This window comes from Lethenteron reissneri, chromosome 20 (assembly GCF_015708825.2).
Source record: "Lethenteron reissneri isolate LAM-NWPU_2019-01 chromosome 20, ASM1570882v1, whole genome shotgun sequence".
Lineage (NCBI taxonomy): Eukaryota > Metazoa > Chordata > Hyperoartia > Petromyzontiformes > Petromyzontidae > Lethenteron > Lethenteron reissneri.
The window spans coordinates 7,826,522-7,843,530 of NC_083798.1; the positions used below are offsets into that span (position 1 = coordinate 7,826,522).

The following is a 17,009-nucleotide window of genomic DNA, read 5'->3' on the forward strand; positions in this document are numbered from 1 at the left end:
ATGATCGTCACCCGCCATCATCGCCACCCGCCATCATCGCCACCGTCATCATCACCGTCATCATCGTCACCACCGTCATCACCGTTATCATCGTCACCGCCATCATCACTGTTATCATCGTCACCGCCATCATCACCACCGTCACCATCATCATCACTGTTATCATTGTCACTATCATCACCGTTATTATCGTCACTATCATCACCGTTATCATCGTCACCATCATCACCGTTATCATCGTCACCTGCCATCATCGCCGCCGTCATCATCACCGCCATCATCGCCACCGTCATCATCACCGTTATCATCGTCACCATCATCACCGTTATTATCGTGACCCGCCATCATCGCCACCATCATCATCATCGTCACCATCATCGTCACCATCATCATCACCACCGTCATCGTCACCGTCATCACCGTCATCATCACCATCGTCACTGTCATCACCGTCATCATCACCATCATTGGCATTATCATACTAATGATCATTGCACCCTTGCCTGTGCCTTATTCATCATCATCATCCATACATGATCAGAACCACCCTATCAATTTCCATCCATAAATCATAATCTTAGTCATCATCCACAAGACAGCCATCATCACATTAATCACAATCCATCAATCATCTGTCAGTCACCATCATAGGCCACGAATCATCATCATGCAAACCTTTCAACAATCACGAGATTTCTCAAAGAGCGGGAGTGTGGCGGTGATGTGCGGTGGCATAAGCGCCATGAGGCGGTGACGCCTACTTCACTACGCACGTGTCGGCAGTGCTATTTTCGTACTGTTGTCATTAAGTTTAACACGTAGGCTTTCGCCTGATGAAGCTAGTTGTAATTACTGGCGAAACGTCGTACTCAGATTGTAAATGTTGTGGCTTGGCTCTCCAACACACCGGTTAGTGCTGTACTAGTACACTACACAATACACTACACTACTATATACTACACTATACACTACACTACTATACACTATACACTAGTGCTGTACTAGTATACTACACTATACACTACACTATACACTAGTGCTGTACTAGTATACTACACTATACACTAGTGCTGTACTAGTATACTACACTATACACTACACTACACACTAGTGCTGTACTAGTATACTACACTATACACTACCATACACTACACTATACACTACACTATACACTAGTGCTGTACTAGTATACTACACTATACACTACACTACACACTAGTGCTGTACTAGTGACGAATTGGCCACGTTCTGTTTACGTGACAACCCTTACGAGTTGGCTGCGTCGGGTGGTGGCGGGTTTAAACGACACATTTATATATTTGCGCGATCTAACCCAAACCCCCGCCCCCCTCTATCATGGACGTTGTCATCATGGACGTTGCCACCTATTGCGGTGCCCACGACACCACGTGCCACAGGCCACACTCACGGAGTCGCCGAAGCCACGAAGCCGGAAGCTGCCAGCGCCACCGGGGGGTGACAGCTACTTGCAAGGTGCGTGTTGTGATTGTGTGCCCTGTGGGGACTTGCAACTACCCACCCGGGGGGTGACAGCTACTTGCAAGGTGCGTGCTGTGATTGTGTGCCCTGTGGGGACTTGCAACTTCCCACCCAGGGGGGTGACAGCTACTTGCAAGGTGCGTGCTGTGATTGTGTGCCCTGTGGGGACTTGCAACTACCCACCCGGGGGGTGACAGCTACTTGCAAGGTGCGTGCTGTGATTGTGTGCCCTGTGGGGACTTGCAACTTCCCACCCAGGGGGGTGACAGCTACTTGCAAGGTGCGTGCTGTGATTGTGTGCCCTGTGGGGGGAGGGTGGGAGGGGGCGGCTAGATTGTCATTTATTTGGAGACTGATCGATCGGTCTAGCGATTTAGAGGAGCAATGTGGAACGATGGTCAGGTGTTACCGTCTTTGCCCCGGATAGATACCAGGAGGTTCTGTGGAGGAGATTCATGGAAGAGGTTCATGAAGGACACTGCTGGGGAGAGTTGGTGGCAGTCGCAACAATGGAGGGCAGAGGAGTGACGCTCGCAATAATGAGCGGAGTGCCGGGCGCATAAAACGCAGAGAGTTGGCACAGTGGAGAGCACAGTTGGTGCATCTGTCAGCCATCTCAGTCACTCAACCCATGGCACCTGGGTCTGTCCCGTGACCTCCTGATAGCGAGCCTTCGGCACGTCATGTGACGTTAAAGTGCACCTGGCATGGCACAAGCGCCGTGGTGACGTTACCACCACTTAGTGGTGAACAGCGGTTGTTGTTGTTGTTGTTGTTAGAGTGCGACTGGGCTGATGTCAGATTGGTTTGTCCGTTGGCTTTTGTGAAATTTCGGTTCAAAATCCGCTCAGCCAAATCAAATAACGAATCCTTCATCGACGTCCCCTCGACGTGCACGCTCCGACCCACTTGTTACGGCGTCCCGAGAATGCGATCGCGTTGGGAGCGCCTTCTACACTCAAATCGTGCATCGTCGTGCCTCGGGATCGATTTCAAGCGCCGTCGCCAAACCGAAACCCGTGGGGTGAATGAGGCTCGAGGCCGTCGCGATGATCCATTTCCTTGCCACTTTGCGCTGTCTCGGTTCGGTGGCGCTGCCGCTGCGATCTCCCCAGCGGACTGGATGAGGGAGCTGTCCGAGGAGCCCTCGGAGTTCGCTTGAGCCCAGGGGCGACGTGGTGAGTGACATCAACGTCATCTTCATCATGAACTTGTGAACAGAAACTATAAACTATTTTTTTAATGTACATAGCTCGACGACGTGGCTTATCGTGTGGAAACGTCAAAGCAGCCAAATATTCTTAAATGCATTTTTATTCTAAATGTGGAGAGAAAAACCGGAAGACCCGGAGAAAAATCAAACGCGACCACGGGGAGAGAGACGTGCAAACTCCAAATATACAGCAGTCGTCAGGGTCAGGATCGAAACCACGACCTCCTGCATACCAGGCGAAGGTAATTAACGTCTCGCCACCGTGGCGCCATCGTCGTCATCATTAAATTGTTGACGAACAACAATGTGTGTGTGGTTCACTAGCCCTACCCTAAGCAACTGACACAGCGTTATACCCACATGCCGAGTCTGGTAAGCCATTCAATCCACACAACCAACATTTTGCAGAAATGAGTTACGACGTTTCATTTGAAACTCCCGTCAAATATTATTCAGACAAGATCCAGAAAGTCAAGATTAACGAATCCACTTCCTGTTCTCTCACTTACCGGTGGGCTGAAGCGACGATTGTTTGGCACGTTAAACGCGATTTGCTGCCCACCGAACGGAGATGGTCATGGCATTGCATTGCTTTTAGCTGTGCCTCTGCAACTGTCTGGAACACTTTTCCTTCTGACATTAGATTGCCCACTGGAACTGTGCACGTGTCAATATGAATTTAAAACTCGTTTATTTAAGACTGCTTTTCGCGTATAGCCTGCCGTCCCTCCCACGCATCCCCGACTGGCGCGGATGGCTCCATAAAATGTTGAAGACGTTCAACATGCATACAATAGAGCACGTGGCAATTCACTTGTTTGGCTGTGTTGTATGTATGTTGAACCTTTTTCGCATCGTACGTTTTCAACCGTGCTTATCGGAGGTTGTGAGGTAGAGAGGGTTCTTACTGACACAGATGTCGTCAGATCATTTCCCGCACCTCCGATTAACACGGTTGGCTACGTATGGTGCGAAAGAAGTTCAACATGCGTACGTACCTACATTACATTTTTCAGCAGAACAAAACATCCGATTATGCATGAAATATAAAAATTATGTAACGACAACAACAGTGCAGAATCAGCGCGTGACCTCGATGAGAGCTTGTGCTCATTTTGCCAGACACCGAGTGAAATGTATTTCAGCGAAGCAACCGTACACTCCATCACAAAGAAAACATCTGAAACAAAAACTTCCCTTTTTGCTCGCGTTCAACGAAACTTCACCTCGTCACGATGGCACTCACGAGAGGGGGGGGGAGGGAGGGAGTGATTTGTGACTGGGGGGCGGCGGGGGGGGTGCTTGTGAATGTGTTTTGTTAATGTGTGCGTGGAAGTCCCTGTGCTGTGTCCGTGCATTTTATTTGCTTTCCTAGGATGGTCGCCGTGTCGGGGCTGCTTGGAACTCCGCGAGTTATCCGCCGCCGCCGCCGCCGCCGCTGCTGCTGCTGCTGCTCTCGAGTGCCTTAATGAAGCTGGAGCACCAGGCTCTCTCCCACCGGACCCCTCCGTGCGTGCGTCACTCTTGTCGGCCCTTTGTCCCCCGGGCACCAACCCACAAACCTGCACGGGGAGGCCACTCGACAAACCTTGCAGGCCACTCGCGAAGCGTGCTGCAGGCCCACCCAAACGAGGCTCTGTCTTTCTTGCGTGCCCTTTACCGACGGCGGCGTTTTTTTGTGTGTGTTTCTTCCCTTTGCGGCCGTGCTGCCACGGCTCTCTCCGGCCGCGTTGTTTGGCGTGAGGTCCGACGTCGAAGCTCCCGGGATGCGGAGTGAAATGTTGGACGTCGCCCGCAGCGACCTGGAGAGACGTAGACGCGGACCGAGTGGTGTGTTATCGTACGAGTCGTGTCGGTATCATGTCCCTCCCACCCCCATCCCTTCCATGTCTTGTGCTGTGGCCGGTTGTAAGTCTATTAAGTGAAGCAGAGAAGGGTGGTTTTTATTTGTTTTGCTTTGCCGGTGCTTGGCGGTCTTCAATGATCCCGCACGTCCGCACCTCCGATTGGCATGGTTGGCTTCGTACGATGTGAAAGACGTTCAATGTACACGCATATGCACGTGCAGGGCAGTGGCCAACTTGCGTGGCACCACACTTGACAGACAGCTCCTTGGGATGGCTGGGGAGGCACGCAAGGCCGAGTTACGAAGGTCGTCGCGAGTTGCTGTGCGCTCTCTATGCTACTGCACCTCGCCATCGTTTCCTTCCTCGTGCCAAGATCTCACAGCAGTTGCACACGCGACGAATCGGCCGTCTGAGGTCTGCTCCTCTCCACACTGTCATCCCGCTCGAGAGCGCGACCACTAAGGATGAGGACACCCACTCCACAACCGGTGACCACACGATCGAACGCATCATAAACTTCCCCCCGTCCATTACGAGCGTTTCGAGTAGCTCCGAGTGGCGTACACTCACTATGCCTGCACACTCAACGTCTCCTGTAGCCACTCGATGGATTTCAAATTGGGAAATCGATTTGAGTTCGCTCCTCGAACCGCATCCAGATAACAAAGAACCCACGCCTTATGTTCGAGGTGTACCTTACTGCGCATCAGTTTCCATCCCGATACGGTCCACTCCGCTCCGTACCGTCGCACGTCTCTGCTTGCTGAGCCCCTCCCCGCCTCCGGTAAGAGCCCCGTGCTCACGTCGCGTGCCCTTACATCTCCTCTCCTCTCCCGAACAATCGGCGCTCTCAGCCTTACCGTGCTGCCAGCCCCGGTCCCGAGGTGCCCCCTCGGATTTCCAGCGTTGGGAGCTCCTAGCCTGGGACCCTTCAGCCGGTTTACTTTCTCGTGAGTGGCCAGCTTCTCGGCCCGGCTGCCACTGGGACCCTCGGCCATGGCTTCGTCACATCCCGAATAAACGAGTGCAACGCTTTCCTCCACGGCCTCCCCAAATCCCTCCTCTCCAAGCCTGAAGACAAAAAAATGCCACTGCCAGACTCAAGGGTCTCGAGTGTTTTTTTCCCTTAAGCACGTGAGAAGTTCAAGTTCAAGTTAATTTATTAGGTATAGCCCTATGAGCCATTCGGCTCTTGAATCGGGTTCAACCGCAACAAACAAAAAAACATGAACAAAAAACATCTTAAAGTGAATATGTGACTAAGTGCAAACAGAAAATCCAAGAAAAGACAGCAAAATATTGCAGAAAAAACACCGTACACCAACGCTGTGTGCAAAAATCCCAGTGGGATGCAAGTCAAACAGCAACAACAACAACTACAAGACAACTTAGATTAAGGCCATCAGTCTAACTCTGTACTACAACAAACAAACATGGCTAAACCAATACATTTTTCGAAATCACCAAAATAAAGCCAGAAGTCAAGAGACCAGCAGCATTAGCCTCGTTTGAAAGAGTGACGGGGGGGCATTCGTCTGCCAGTATGGTGCCGATGGTTGCAATGTATGGTTCCAATAAAAAATACCCCTCCCGCACCCGTACACCAGACCCGCATCACCCATGGACCACTGGCTCCCACTACAATCTCGCCTGAACTTGGGAGGTCGCGCCCTCCTGCCTTGAAGATCCTCCACGGGTTCACCACCGCGGCCACCTCGTAGCCCGTCGCTTCTCTCCTCCGCTCCCGACACTCTCCACTGCAGGAGCCAAGCAAGGCTTCCTGTCGAGAGTCAAACCTTTACTGAGTGGGAGGTCGCCCGGTTCCTCGTGCTGCCCCCCTGATCCTGGAACGTCCTTCCCCTCCGATGTTCTGTGCTGTTGACGCCCTGACCCTGTTCTCGTCCAGAATCAAGACCGTCCCCCCCCTCCCCTCCGCCTATGACCGTCTCCTTCTCCCCATCGAGTGAATATGCCCAGAGTTTCTGTAGAGGGGATTGGGAATGCGGTTGCATTGTTTTAGAGGACACTTTTGAAAAGTCTGCAATTCCCGTGTGTCGGCCAGCGTGTGTTTATTTGCTCCTGGGTGTGATGGACACTGGGGCGTGTAAGTCGGTGCTTGTTGATGTTCTGTGTGCGTATCTGCAGTGGCACGTGTAATGTTTATTGAGCAGTCTCACAGAGGCTGCTGTCACGTGTGCTGGACCGACCAATGAACAATGCTTTTTGTGTTTAGTTTCTTGTCCTTCCTCCGCACCTCCAATTTGCACGGCTGGCTATGTACGGTGCGAAAGAAGTTATGCATACGTACGCACAACACGGAGCGATGCATATTTTTGTAGGGACCATTTGTCCCCGATGCAGCCCTTGCTTAGCACTCAATCCCCATATATGGGCATTGCAGAATATGTTCGGTTGTGATTGGTAACGTGATATGTAAAAAACAAAATGGTATAATTGAAAGCGAATCGATTTTTGTTCTTGCCCCGTGAGCACGAGCGCGCGACGTGCATCACAGACGGGCGGTGGAACCGATCGGGCGAGTGAGTGCCCCCCGGTGACCCCCCCCCCCCGGTGACCCCCCCCCCCCCCCCAAACGATTCCGATGTCTCCTCCCTGCGTTGTGACCTTCGATTGCGTTCGACGACTCATTCGCGGGTGGAGATTTTAATGGCAGCACGTGGCTCTCTGCCGAGAGCCCTCTCAGCTCGGCTCGCTCGCTCGGGATGGAGAGCGGGGGGGGTGACAATAAATGGGCATGCGTAGTCGCCCACCTGACCCGCCTCTGATGTGCAAACCGAAGCCGTAAATGGGTTTCAATTGGTCCAAATCGTTAAGTTAATTACGATGAGATCAATTGCCCTTTCCCCCCCCCCCCCCCGTGGGCCTCTCGTTCACATTCAGATTATGAGCGAGCGAGCGCACGCATGAAGATTATTTCAGAGTTCAATACTCTGGCAAGTCCTGGAGCTTTGTCGAAAAAAAAAACATTGTGGGGGGGGGGGGGGGGGGTGAAGGGCTTTTGTTTGATTTATTTTTAAAGCAGGTGTATATTTTAAAAAAGTGGCAGGCTCTACTGCCCGTAACAATGACATCGAGTTTCATTTTAAACGTGTATAAATATACGGTATGCAAAACATGATGAATAAATCTTGCGGGACTTGTGATATTTAATGAGATTTCTCATCCGTTCTTGTCGCACGTGCATAATATCCCACGACGTTTTTGAGCGATGTCAGTGATTATTAAGGTCACTGGAACATGTATACGGGACCGGCCGTCACATTTTATTATATATATTTTTTACTTTCAAAACGAGGGGGAGCGGTGGTTCTGCGGTTCGCATGCTGCCTCTATAGAGCGACGAAATCCGAGTTTAATTCGGTTAACATGAGTGGCGAGTGTCGTCTCAACCAATCATTGTCCCACCGATGATGTAGTTTGCGCAAACAACCCCCCCCCCCCTGTTCTCATGTCGTGGTTATACAGTACTATAATGTTAAACATGCATTTCTTTCATACTCTTTGGCTCTTTCGGTAAAGTCACGTAGATATGCAATAAAATAAACCACGACGTTTCGGGCGCAACACAAGCGTCCGTCATCAGGTGGCCGCCTGTGTTGCGCCCGAAACGTCGTGATTTTAATTTTTCTACGTGACTTTACCAAAAGAACCAAAGAGTATGGATTCCTGCAGTCACGAAAGCTTCAAATCAATGTATTTTTTTCATTCAAAAAGTTGCATCTGTGACGAAGCTAAATCGATACGAACACATCTACTTCACTCGGACTTTCAAACACGAATTCGCAATTTCCCCTGACGCAACTATCGGTGAGCATTTTGACACAACTTGCTCTTAACAAAGGGGATTGTGGTTTTTGAGCCCCGTCTGCTTGGATGTTTTTTTTCCCCTGCAGCACCACAGGAGGCGATTGTTGAAGTCAACTTCTGCTGGTGGGAGAATTGTATTTTTTATGAACCCACAGAAGAGCATTCCGTCTGGTGCCCTTGATGTGCGGAGACTGGACCTCATGGTCTTTCTCAGCGTGGGTTTGAGATTCCCATGGTGAGAATGAGTGGTTCTTTCAAGAGGGTTTTAGCTCCAAAAGTGCAGTTCCCCCTCCGCCCTCCCCCCACATAGAACTGTAGCTGGAAGAAGACGCTTTGCTTACAAACGTATAGCTCTGTGGATTTGAAGAATTGTTTTACCCGTTGATGTTTTTTTGCAATGAGAAGTGGATCTGTTGTCGATACCCAGGAGAGAATGGCAGAACTGGAGAGCAAAGGTGCCCTCCGACTCTATGGGCGGGAGGGCCAAGTGGATGGTGTCGCGCAACGCCACTTCTCCCAAAAGGCCTACGGCCAAATGACCTTGAATACAATTTGATCTCATCATATCTCAGAAGCTAAGCAGATTTTTTTTCTTGCAAAGTGGCCAAGAGATTGTAAAATGGTACGGGATTATTGAATCCGTCTATGCGGAGTTTTGCCTGTTAAGCATTCACATTCATGATAATTCTCCACGTTAGCTGGTGTCCTCTCTCATGCCAAATATATCAATGCAGGACCTTCTTGGGAAAGCATCCTTAAACTCAATGAGGATTTCATTGATAAAGGAATGTATTCTTTGTAAAGACACAGATCTTCAATATAGCCTGAACAGACTGTTGGGACAAGTGCTGTTATCGAGCACATATGAAGGCCGACACAGCACACGAATGGGTGGTCTGGCTAGCAACACACTCTGCTGCCTTTGTCTCCCCAGTGGTGATGTTGACACACCACACCAGGTACTCATTTAAAGTTGAGAGTCAGCCGAGAGGATGGCTCGGGACCGGTTCAGATATTCGTCACTAATGTTGGTGCCGTGAGTGGGAATCGAACTCGGATGGCTGAGTCCGTAGCGAAGTGCGCGAAATCACGACATCGCCACTAGCACACATGGCACCACAACTACTACCACCACCACCTCAACCACCATAACAACCACCATAACAACCACCATAACAACCACCAACATCAACAGATGGAGATGCTTTCTCTCCCCCAACCCCCTCAATTAACACGCTTCATGGATGCCACCCTCCCTCACCCTCCCCTCACTGCCCCCCCCCCCAACTCCCACTGGAATAATATCGCGATGGATGATTTTGATTTTGAAAGTTTATTTTCTTATTTTCAAATCATGCTTAATTCACGTTACACGGCGGCACAACTTCACGGGCGATTAGGCGATGAGGTCACATCGCATGGAGCAGAGCTTCTGGAACGTTGCCTTTCACGCGAGCCACAACGACTTTACCAATCTTCAGGTGTGTGGGACGTGCCACTGCTTAATTCGTTATTTATACCCACCTTATCGCATCGGTAAGGTGGATATCCAGACCACGGCTAACACATCAGCAGCTCGTGATCATCGAAACACATCCCCTTCACTGACCCGCGTGGTGGAGTATGGAAAAACAACCCCCGTGACTGACACGGGTATGGTGGAGGCCTGCTTTCATCCAGCAGTAGATTGACAAACGGCTGGAAATTACACTGTTTTTACATCGATAAACATGAAAAGGCAGACTAACATCCGTTGTTGCACTGTGGGAAGATACATAACATATCAAAGGTGCTTATTCAGAAATGATTAACGCGTGTGTTGTTTTAACCCTCTCATGCGTAAATTGTTAAACGCAAAACACGTGTTTTTTGTTGAATGTGATTTTTCGACGTCACAGGAATATGACGAATATAAACTATTCATTAACTTTTTTTTTTACCAGGTAAGGCCCACTGAGCTGGATAGCTCTTATTCAGAAGTGGCCTGGCTACAAACGACAGCTCAACGCAGTGGCGGCTTATTACCGGGACATTTAAAGCATCCGAATACTCGAAACGCGTGCTGTTGATTCTAAACGTGAAGGGGAGAAACCGGAGAAAAAAATCCACACGGCCACGGGGAGAAGAGACCCCAAATGTACAGCGGGCGTCAGAACCTACGGTGCTCCTGTATACCAGGCGAGGTAGTCAACATCGCTCCACCGTGGGGCGCCGTGCCAGCCGAGCTAAATATATTGAGATTTTCTTCAGACAGTAGCGGTCGTATATTACAAGGTAGTTCAAAACAAAATTTTAACACTTCTGAGAATTTGCAACAACACCACAGGAAGTGTGCCTCCGGGCTCTTGAGACCACCTGGTGAAGATTCCAGGCGTGCGTTGACAATTACGGGGAACAAGTGGAGGTTCTTTGGCTTTCTGAAGATATTAACATACATTTGTTATCATGTTACGGTGTAGTACCTGTTGTTTTTCCATTACAAACGATTGCCCCATGTAATTGTTTTAACATTTTTTGAAGCACCCTGTATTATAACGGCCCAGCGCATCGACCATGATGCCAGAGAGAGGGTTAAAGAACAGACATGAGTCTGGATGAAACATCTTTTCTGAAACGCCCGAGGCGGATCGGTTTGGCGTTTGTCCCAGTAACTGCTGGCGACGAAGAAGAGGACGGCGGGGGAGGGGGCATCGGAAACATTCCCCACCCCCACACCACCCACATTTCAGACGAGAAAGGGAAACGAGGCGACTTTGACCTCGGTTATTCGACAAAGCGGGCAGTAGAATAACAATGCCCCGTGCGAGCTCGGCAAAAATAAAAAATAAAACACCGCGAAAGGATAACAAAATAACCAAAACGAGCAAACTAACAAACACACCCATAAACAAACTAATCAACCGCGAGCTGCAAAAGTGAAATTTCTCAACCGAGACGCTTCATCCGCAGACGGGATCCGAACCGTGACGCAGCCAGCCCCGGCGAAGGGGTTCCCCGACGGACCATGAGAGCCCCAGTGGCCCCCTCGAGCAGCCAGAGGCCCCTTCTCGCCGGGGACGCGTCGGGCCACGCGGTCTCCTGCTGCCGGATCCGAACGGGGGCGTCCGAGACCCACGGCATCTGCCTCTTCCCAAAGCGGCCGATTGGGCGCACTCCACGCCCCACGTACCACAGCGGGTTCACTTCTCGTCCTTGGTGGGGGGCGGGGGAGCGGGAGGTGGTATGGGTGCGGTGGTTGAGAAAATATGATGGCGACTTCATTATTTAAAAAAAACCGTACAAATAACTTTCAGCGGCATCACATACCCCATCCGATACACGGCTGTATTAAATACATTAATCCAGCGGTGGGTTTGCCAAAAGGGCCGTGGTATCATTATCGCGCGCGCGTGGTGTGGATCACGCGCAGCAGTAAATCAGTGAGTCCCACGGACGAGAATGATCTCCCAACTCCCGTAGCCCCGGGGGAGAGGCGAGGAGTCCCGGCTGAGGTCCCACCGATGAAGAGCCTCGGGCCTCCCGTTAAAAAAATATTTTTTTAAGTCAACGTTTGTATAATATTGACTGCGTCGTGCCCCTCTCCCCCCCCGCACATCATTGATGTTGCAGCACCCCCCCCCCCCCTCCTGCCGCCCCCTCTTTAATCGAAGTCGCGCTGCAGCGCCGTGAGCTGCCCGTGTTGCACACCGGTCAATGCGGCGTTTCTCCGCGCGTCGCGAATCTTCAATTCGCCGTGTCGTGACGCCATGGAAACGCGAAGACTTAATTTTTTTACCGAGTCGGGTTCGAGCCCAAGGGGGGGGGGGGGGGGGGTACACCACCACGAGGCATTCAAAGCAAAGTCATCGAAACGGTCGAGAAACATCGTGATGGATACAAAAAAAAACAAAGACAAAGATCCCCCGTATAGCCTTAACAGACTGTAGGGGCAAGTGCTGTTAGCGAACACCTATAAAGGCCGGCACGGCACACGAGGGGGATGAGTGGCCAACATGTTTACACACCACACCAGGTACTCATTTGAGGCCGAGTCGACCTAGGCGAGGCCCAAGACCGGTTCAAATAATCGTCACTGGTTTAGCCGTGAGCGGGAATCTTACCCGGGTCGCCAGGTTCGTAGCGCTAACCGCTACACCACCGCGCGCGCACACACACAGACACACGCACACACACAGACACACACATAGACACACTTCGTTGGCACCTCGGTTTTGTTTGCCACACAACCGGGACGAGAAGTTGGAACCTTCGGGAGCACTTGCGCGCGAGTCCAACAACTTTCAACGCGAAGATGCTAACATTGAACAAAGTCAAGTTACTAGAGGGAGGATGTGGAGTGGAGGGGGGAGCCGTGGCGCAGCGGTTAGCGCGCTGTGCCACGAACCCGGCTGCGACGTGAGTTCGATTCCCTGCGGCGACCAACGCCAGTGGCGAGTGAGACCTGAACCGGTTCTGAAACACCGATCGCGAGCGGGGGCCAATTGTGGTGAACGCAACGCGGCCCCAAAACGAGGCACGCGGCGTGAAGTTCATTCAGCAGTGGACTGACAAGGGCGGGATGCGACATTTGTTGAGCTGTTTATGTCGTACTCAGAGGAGACGAAATCACAGATACCTGTAGCGAGTGGAGGGGGGGCAAATGCAGCGAGAGGGCGATGGAGGCCAGGGTTTGTCAGGCGCGTGAAGGGTCGAGGCGAGTGGCGGGGGAGTCGCTTACACACAGAGACGTGGGCACACAGAGGTGCGCAGAGAGAGAGAGACAAAGACAAAGATCCCCCGTATAGCCTTAACAGACTGTAGGGGCAAGTGCTGTTAGCGAGCACCTATGAAGGCCGGAACGGTACACGAGGGGGTTGGGTGGCCAGCACCACGCCCGACCGCCTTTGTCTCCCTAGTGGCAATGTTTACACACTGCACCAGATACTAATTTGAGGCTGAGTCGACCTAGGGGAGACCCGGGACCGGTTCAGATAATTGTCACTGATGTTGGCAGTGCGCGGGAATCGAACCCGTGTCGCCAGGTTCATAGCGCAGCGCGCTAACCGCTACACTATCGCTCCCCACACACACACAGGCGTGCGGAGAGCGACATTGGGGGACGCAGAGAGACGCACGGAGAGAGACACACACACAGACAAGGAGACAGGATGGAAATACTGCAAAGAAAGAGACTCAGTGAAAGACAGGGGAATATTATGAAGTGTTTTAATTCAGCCCACTCCTGATGAACGTGTCACGAGACTTCGCGATGTTATCTGAGTAAACGGGGAGATGTGTTATTAACATGATAACACACCGCCCCCTCGTTACAGTAGCTGACGAGGTGGTCGCTGACCCAACCCGAGAAGGGGTCTCACCTCGGATATACAGAGGGCTCGGGTGTGGTGGCCTGCTCTCCGCGGCGGCTCCGAGTGTCGCCTGCAGGAGACAGAGGCCCCCCAAGGCAGCCAGGAGCTTCAGCCCCCTAAACGGGGCGCCGTTTTTCCTGTGCAGAAACACGGAGAGAGATAGGGGGGGTGGGTGAGAGGAGGAGATGGGGGGTAAGATGAGTGGACGAGGAGATGACGAGCTAGATAGGGAGATAGGGGGAATCGGCAAATGTTGAAGATAGAAAGTACGAGAATGTGAATGTGGGGAGTGATCGGGGGGAAGATGGAATTAATGAAGATGGGATCAATGATGAAGATGGGATTGATGATGAAGATGGGATCGATGAGGAAGATGGGATCGATGAGTAAGATGGGATTAATGATGAAGATGGGATAATTGATGAAGATGGGATCAATGATGAAGATGGGATCGATGATGAAGATGGGATCGATGACAAAGATGGGATTAATGATTAAGATGGGATTAATGAGGAAGATGGGATTAATGATGAAGATGAGATCGATGAGGAACATGGGATTAATGATGAAGATGAGATTAATGAGGAAGATGGGATTCATGAGGAAGATGGGAAGATGAAAGAGATGGGGAAGATGAGGGAAGGTATTGAGATTCGGAGAGGTCGGAGAGATGTGGAGGCAGAGGAGAAGTGTGGAATGACAGAGATTGGGGAGACAGGGAAGTTAGGAGACGAGAAGGTTTCGGCAGGCGATGGGGAAATAGGATAGATGCATGGGGGAGATATGAGAGAGATAATGTGGGAGATGGCAAGAGGCGAGGGGGGAGATGGGGGGAGATCAGAGAGATGGAGGAGTCGAGGCGGCTAGGAGCCACTCAGATGTAGCAGCAGCAGCAGCTCGAGTTTTGGCGAAACGGCATCTGCAGTAAAAAAAAGCAAACAGACTCATGCGTGTGAAAACAAAACACTGCAGCCATAATACCATTTGAAGACCACACACACGAGTCAGAATAAACATAATAATTAAACGGTTGTGAAAATGTATTACTATTTAATTTATTGCAAATATGCTATTTTTTAAGTGGTGGAAATTGTATATATTTCATATTAATATAATTTCAAATATTATTGGTTCGTTCGGTAAAGTCACGTAGATAAAAAACAAAAATCCAAATTTTAAGCAAAAAAAAAACCCACGACGTTTCGATCGCAACACAAGCGGCCTTCTTCAGGTGGCGAGAATCATTTCACATATATATGTAATATCTTGTATACAAATAACCAACATCGCATTATCGGTAAAAGAGGCCAATGCCACTGCGACTGAGGGCGGCCGCCAATGGGGGAGGGGACGCAGCGTGCTCGAGGAGACGCGACGGCCGCGCTGCCGGTGAGAGAGGACGCATCACGCAGGCCACGTGGTGGCCACGACTGCTCAACACGGGCAGCACATTGGTATGAAGAAAGTGGTGCTGGTGGTGAACACGACGACGATCATGGTTATGATGAGCATCACATTTCATCATAATCATCGTCGCAACCACGTGCACTGTCGCGCATGAGCAATTGCACGATGGTGGTCATCATTGTCGGCTGAACCGTATGCACGCACCGTTGGACATCAAATCCTGCGTGGAAATTACGACAGCGCTGCTTGCAAGGACTTTCACCGTTGCTCGTGAACAATTTCGGTGTAAGCTTGACCACAACAACAGCCGCCGTTCACTACTAAGTGGCTGTGACGTCGCCACGGCGCTTGTGCCAGGCTAGGTGCACTTTTGGGTTACGTGAAGTGTCGAAGGCTCGCTGGCAGGAGGTCGGTCACGGGAGAGACCCAGATTCCATGGGTTGACTGATTGGGATGACTCGCAGGTGCACCACAACTGAGTTCCCCACTGTGACAATTGTCTGCGTTTTATCCACCCGGCGCTCTGCTTGTTTTTGTGAGCATCGCTCCTATTCGTTTTTGCTGGAGGGCAAATGGCCTCCAACTCCCCAGTAGCGCCCTTCACGAACCTCCTTCACAGAGGCCCATCTTGACACCACTCGTTCCAGTAGTGACCACATACACTGTTGCACATGGACATTGTATCGGCGATGATGATAACCGGTTATCGGTTGATGATAATCATCAACGATATCCGTATCACATACACTTCCACCTGAGCCAGTGAATGACTATGCTACTGGTGCGGATGATGATGATGATGATCATGATGACGATGTGAACCGCATGTTCCGTTACACATGAACATTGGCAGAACTATTCTGATGATGATTATGAAGATGCACTGTTGCAGCAGCATAATCATCGTGTGAACCACATATATACTTATGCATTGACATTTATATCCTGATGATGATGATGATGCCTATGATGATGATGACAGTAATGATTTCTTTGGGTGTAACAGTATGAAGCGTGAGTGCAGCAGGTGGTAACTCACAGTAGCGGTAGGAGCATGGTGGGAGCCGTGATGGTCCGCCGCGTTCGGAGCGCATGGGAGTGGAGAGAGAGAGCGAGAGAAGAGGGCGAGAGCGAGAGGCGAGTGAGAGTTGTGGGCAGGAGAGCGGTGAATCCCTGAGCTTTGAGACCGCGTGGTCATTTATACACACCGCGTCAGAGCGCGTCGTGGTGTCGGGATGCAAACGCGCGAGTGACGTAATGAATACTCGATGATGACGACGATGGTGGTGGTGGCGATGCCAGCGTTGACCACGCCGACATCAGAGTTGCTCACATCTGCACTCCCAACGATGGGGGTCGATACATTTGGTACCACTTTGTGGAAGTCGACAGTGATTGTCCGTTGATTGGACTGACGCCGGCATACGAATGTCTATTTTCCACCGCAGGCTGTAAAATGACGAGCTTTCACCAATTGCCCTTTTAACAAACAAAGACAAAGACCCCCCCCCCCCGTGTAGCCTTAGCAGGCTGTTGGGGCAAGTGCATGTTAGCACCTATGAAGACCGGAACCCGCGGACGAGGGCACGGTGTGGTCAGCACCACGCTCTGCGCCTTTGTCTCCCCAGTGCTTGTGTTTACACACCGGACCAGGCACTCATTACAGGACGTGTCGAGATAGAAAGTTTGCTCACTGATGGTGAACTCGGGTCGCTGGGATCGAAGCGCAGTGCGCCAACCGCTGCACTCTCACTGCTCTGCCGCTACTAACACACAGTGCACACAGATGCGCACATAAGCACAACGACAAAGATCCCCCGAATAGCCTTCACAGATTATCGGGGCAAGTGTTGATAGCGAACGCCG

The 17,009-nt window shown here is 51.0% G+C and overlaps 2 protein-coding genes across 3 annotated transcripts in view; one reads left to right on the forward strand and one right to left on the reverse strand.

Moving 5' to 3' along the window:
* LOC133344687 (uncharacterized) overlaps positions 1–7,710 on the forward strand; it is a 57,614-nt gene extending 49,904 nt beyond the window's left edge. For both annotated transcript variants that reach the window (XM_061554745.1, XM_061554746.1), the window contains exons 13-15: positions 1,419–1,494; positions 2,616–2,678; positions 4,089–7,710. In XM_061554745.1, the coding sequence (XP_061410729.1) occupies positions 1,419–1,494; positions 2,616–2,662 (123 nt within the window). In that variant the 3' untranslated portion in view covers positions 2,663–2,678; positions 4,089–7,710. The remainder of the gene's footprint in view (positions 1–1,418; positions 1,495–2,615; positions 2,679–4,088) is intronic.
* A 2,049-nt stretch (positions 7,711–9,759) lies between these two features.
* On the reverse strand, positions 9,760–16,431 carry LOC133344480 (prolactin-releasing peptide-like). The gene is made up of 3 exons (XM_061554455.1): positions 16,183–16,431; positions 13,746–13,873; positions 9,760–11,579 (listed from the first exon to the last, which is right to left on the reverse strand). Exons 1-3 carry the CDS (start codon positions 16,197–16,199, stop codon positions 11,314–11,316), a joined length of 411 nt encoding a protein of 136 aa, XP_061410439.1. The 5' UTR covers positions 16,200–16,431; the 3' UTR covers positions 9,760–11,313.
* Between the last annotated feature and the right edge of the window lie 578 nt (positions 16,432–17,009).